Below are 4,546 nucleotides of genomic sequence, written 5' to 3' on the forward strand. Positions count from 1 at the left end.
CTACTATCCAAATGCATAGAAAACCATATTTATTGTACTGTTTCAAACTTGTTATCTTATGTATTTCACTCGTAGGTTCATACAAAAAAGAGAAACATGCTACTTCATGATAGGATGAGAGACTGTTAAATTTAACTCCAAACTAAGGGGAAAGAGGGAGAGAACAAGCAGAGATCCTTTAGAGAGGGAAGTAGATGATGTTGTTGGTGATGATGAAAATGAATTAATTACTGGTATTGTACCTCTTCCAAGTGACGTTGTTGAACCATTGCAAGACTGGGAGAACAAACATCACAAGCACAAGCTCAAGTACAAGTAAAATGAAAGAAACATGTGAAGCCTAGGAAGAAGAAGTTAACAAGCCTCCAGTCTCTGATGCATGATGTTCAAGCACAAGTGCAGCAGTCTTCAACATTTAGAAGATGGTGATGGTGATGCTGGCATTGCAATGGAATCCTCTGAATTTGATAAGTCTCCATATGCCTCTGATTCTGATTGATGCTAAGACTGCAGTGTTATATTTGACCATGTGGACGATCATTTTATGTGAACTGTGAATAAAACTAATGGTCTCAATACCATGGAGCTCAGACATTTTGTTTTAAGTTAAGCTGACCTCGGACATTTTGCAACAGTCCTGTGTGAAGCTGAACTCCTACATGTATGGCTATCAAATTTGTCATCTATCCATTTGTGTTATGTTTATACTCTGTTTTTTTTTGCAAATCCGTTAAACGACTTAGCTTCTGTTATAGCCGGTTATAGCTGGGCTTAGTTGTTCTTGAACCCGGGCGCTAAAACTCTTAGCCCACGATTTAATATAATGATAGTTAGTTAGCTAAAATTGCTAGTGGATTTAGCTAGCTAATTTGTTAAAAGTAACTGATATTTAAAATATTAGCTAGATTGTTTGAATGTCTTCAACTAATTTTAGCACCTAATTATTAGCTTTAGCGCATTCGAACAGTGCCTAAACCTAACACAAACAATATAGCAAAACATTTTAGCAACAAAATGGCTTGTTTTGCACTGTAGCCCCTACGAGAAACTGCAAAACATAAACGAGCCTCTGCGCGCGGCACTATGCCTCTTCCCCTGCCACCGTTGCTGCCTCGCCGTCGCCGGCGCCGGCGTGACGGTCTTGGTGGACCAGGAGCGAGTTCCGGCACGTCGGGCAAGACGCGTGCATGACCAGCCACACGTCGATGCATTGCACGTGGAAGCCGTGGTGGCAGCCCGGGAGCAGGCGCAGCTCCTCGCCGTCGTCGAACTCGCCGAGGCAGATGGCGCAGTCGTCGTCGTCGTCGGTCCCCGACGACGCGCTGGGCTGCTTATTGGCCTCGTACAGCACCACGGGTATCCTCCTCAGCTCCCTCTTCTTCAGCCCGGTGCTGTCACTGTCAGTGGCCGGAGCAGCGGCAGCGGCAGCGTGTGGTGGTGCAGGTGCGGCCACGGTGCGGCCGCAGTTGAGCACGAAGTGGTGGACGAGGGAGTTGACGCCGAGGGCGCAGACGAGGACGCAGAGCAGCGCGGCGAGGATGACGACCATGTCGGCGTCGAAGCCAGCGTCGCTCCCTCCGGCGGCGCCCGGCTGCAGCTGGACCACGCCGACCATCCCCGCCGCCGCCGTTGGCGTGATGAGCAGCGGCGGCGCCGACGACGCGTCGGGGGCGACGGTGGGGCGGCTGTCGTTGAGCACGCGCATGGCGATGGCGCGCGCGCCTCTGTGTGATGGGGCGGTGGTGTGTGTGTGTGTGTCTCGCACTCTCCCTCGCTCTGCACCTGAGGTATTGCAATTGCATGGATCATGTTGGATGGTACTTGTGAGGAGGAACGGGAGCAGAGGGTGTTTTCATATTATCTCCTCCCTCTCGCTCTCTTTGCTTTCCGTTTTCATGGCAATCGACTGAAACACGTTACTGTACTGGTCGTTTTGCAGGCGTCCGTCGTCTGCTTTTGCAGGGTCCATTCCATGCGTGTCACGTCACGTCTCGTTTTGTCTTGCATCGCATCGCATGCAGCCACGAAACTGACATCGAAAGCGTCTGCTGGAGGTTTGCATTGCATCTCTGTCTCCCGCTAGCTACTGGAAGCTGGAAGAGAGGGCACCTCTCCCCCCCCCCCCCCCCCCCCCCAAGAACACCCAACAAAACATGGAAGCAGTTGCAAACACTTTCCTACTCATACAATTCCTCCATCTTCCTCTCCCAATCTTTTGATGCGCTTCCAGCTAGCAATATATTTATATATGCAGCCATGCATCAAGTGAAGCTCAAGGTACACTAGACTTTGGTCCAATAAATGGTAGTAATTTTGTTTAATCCTACTGATTATTTATGGTCATAAACACACTACACACACAATTGGTTTCCGAGGTGATAACTGCTCATGAGTATCCATTTAGGATGGTAGAGCATAAATGGTTTTATATCTTTGTGGATTAAATTGTGTCCAAAACTCCTACTAAGTTGAACACCACTGTCGGTGTTTTGGGTCCGACCGCACACCCGGGGTTGCCCCTCAAGGTGCTTTTAGGAGTAGGACGGTGTCGACGACTGTAGCAAAATGGTTCGTGCCGATCGCACGAGGGACAATGGACAAGATTTGCAGGTTCGGGCCGCTTAGAAGTGCGTAACACCCTACGTCCTGGTGAGTATATGAGCGTGGTTACAAGAGGATTCTCTGGATAGAGGGCGCAGAGAGTTTTCGTGAGTGGCTCAGTAGAACAGGGTCGATCGATCTGAAGGGGTGCCCCCTAGGCCTTATATACTCGGCCGTGGAGCAGTACATGTGATACGATAACAACAAGTAGCTAAAAGATAGTGAACCTCTTGAGTTTATCCCTACGTAACCTTCGCCGACTTATCCTCGCATGGCTCTGTTGCATGAGGGCTTCAGCGCGGGAAAGTCGGGTCTCTGTTGTGATCCATTCGTTCGACGTTGTGGGCCGCCTGTGTTTGCACTAATCAGTCTCACGTCTCCTTTGTTGGCTGTCTCTCCCTAGGCCCACGAAAGAATGACCTTACGAATTATTGGGCCCTTGGGCCGTTCGTGAGGCCTTTTACTTCTTTAGTGGACCCAGGGGATATCTATCCCCCACAAGCCCCCGATCTTTGGGTTGATTTAGAGGTAATCAACTCAAAGATCCAAGGTCCAAAAAATGATTCCTTGCTGTCTTCTCTGGTTTTGATCACTCGTCCGACCAAAGTTCGGCTTTGTGCTTGTGCCTTAGAGGTCGGCATTTTGGATTGTAAGACTCCGGAATTCATTGGGTGCACCGGGGGTGCACCCAATGGGTGTAGCCCCCGACCTTTGAGTAGATTTTAGAAGATAATCTACTCGAAGGTCTTCTTCCAAAGGTTATCTTCATTCGTACTCTTGCATTTCGGTTAAGGATTAGTCTTTTCGATCTTGCTCTACGCCTTAGAAGTCGGCGCTATACCGGTTTAGAATAATATTCCATGGGGTGCACCGGAGGTGCACCCAATGGGTGCAGCCCCCGACCTTCAAATGGATTTTTTAAGGATAATCCATTCGAAGGTCTTCCTTTCACTTGCGAAAACTGGCATGAGGCTATTTTGCATTATGCTTTGGAGGTCAGCATTATGTCATCAATATTTTGCTGCCCAGGTCAGCGTATATTTTGTCTTTAGCAGCCGAGTTTGCAATCCATCCATATCTTGCTAGGTAGTGCAATTTATTTGCTTCTGCGATTGATTGGACGTTTGACGGACGTTCTCTGTCTAGTCTTCACGTCGCTTCTGTCGGCCATATCTTGTACTTTGCTGGTTATATTTGGCTTTCCTCTGATCCTTACTGATATCTCATTTTTGTCTTGAGGTATTCACTGCGTGCTCTGCACAGATGTGACCGTTTGAAAAATATACCGATAATTCCTGGGCGTCCCCCCCCCAATGGGTGTGGGCAAGGGACGGCTTGGTACGCTGAGTGTTTTAGCCAGTTGCCTCTGAGTAGTAATGCGATGGGACGGCTAGTGTAATCATATCCTTCGCGCTGTTGACTGGAGTCCCAATGGGTGTAGTGTTGCATGAAACGGCGTCCGCCGTCTGACGTGTCTTCGGGTGGGTGGAAGTGCTTATTGAATGCCTTGCGACTGTTCAGTGACCGCGGTTAGAAGTGAGCGGTTGCCTTTCCCTTCTATAAATAACCCCTTTGCTTCTCTGGTTTCTTCACATCTCTTCGCTGCTCCTTACTGCCTCTTCCCTTTCTTCTCTCCCAAAGCTTTAACCATGGGCAAGAACAACAAGCGCAAGCGTGAGCCGACTCCTCCATCGGAGGAGTTTGGTGATTCAGAGTACTCGGAGGAGGAGTTCTCCTCCGAGCCCGAGGGGTCTCCGGCTCCCGTCTCTCCCCCGGCGTCGTCCGATGACTCGGACGACTCCCAGGGGATAGCCGCGGAGGTCTGGACATACATCCGGGCCGTCGAGCGCGCCGGGCTCGAAGGCTCGGATGAGTCGGAGTACTCCTCGGATGAGGAGGACTCGGACGGCGGCGACGAGGGTGAAGACGACGACGACGACGACGA

At 50.0% G+C, this 4,546-nt stretch overlaps 1 protein-coding gene across 1 annotated transcript; it reads right to left on the reverse strand.

Annotated features, from left to right (window-relative positions):
* Positions 1-991: 991 nt before the first annotated feature.
* On the reverse strand, positions 992-1,904 carry LOC103640726 (RING-H2 finger protein ATL74). Its single transcript, XM_008664211.2, has one exon. The coding sequence runs from the start codon at positions 1,703-1,705 to the stop codon at positions 1,082-1,084; it is 624 nt and encodes a 207-aa protein (XP_008662433.1). The 5' UTR covers positions 1,706-1,904; the 3' UTR covers positions 992-1,081.
* Between the last annotated feature and the right edge of the window lie 2,642 nt (positions 1,905-4,546).

Source organism: Zea mays, chromosome 10 (genome assembly GCF_902167145.1).
Source record: "Zea mays cultivar B73 chromosome 10, Zm-B73-REFERENCE-NAM-5.0, whole genome shotgun sequence".
NCBI classification, from domain to species: Eukaryota; Viridiplantae; Streptophyta; class Magnoliopsida; order Poales; family Poaceae; genus Zea; species Zea mays.

What these genes read in the sequence shown, in the direction of transcription:
- LOC103640726 (XM_008664211.2), bottom strand. Translation starts at nt 1,705, where the DNA reads ATGCGCGTGCTCAACGACAGCCGCCCCACCGTCGCCCCCGACGCGTCG.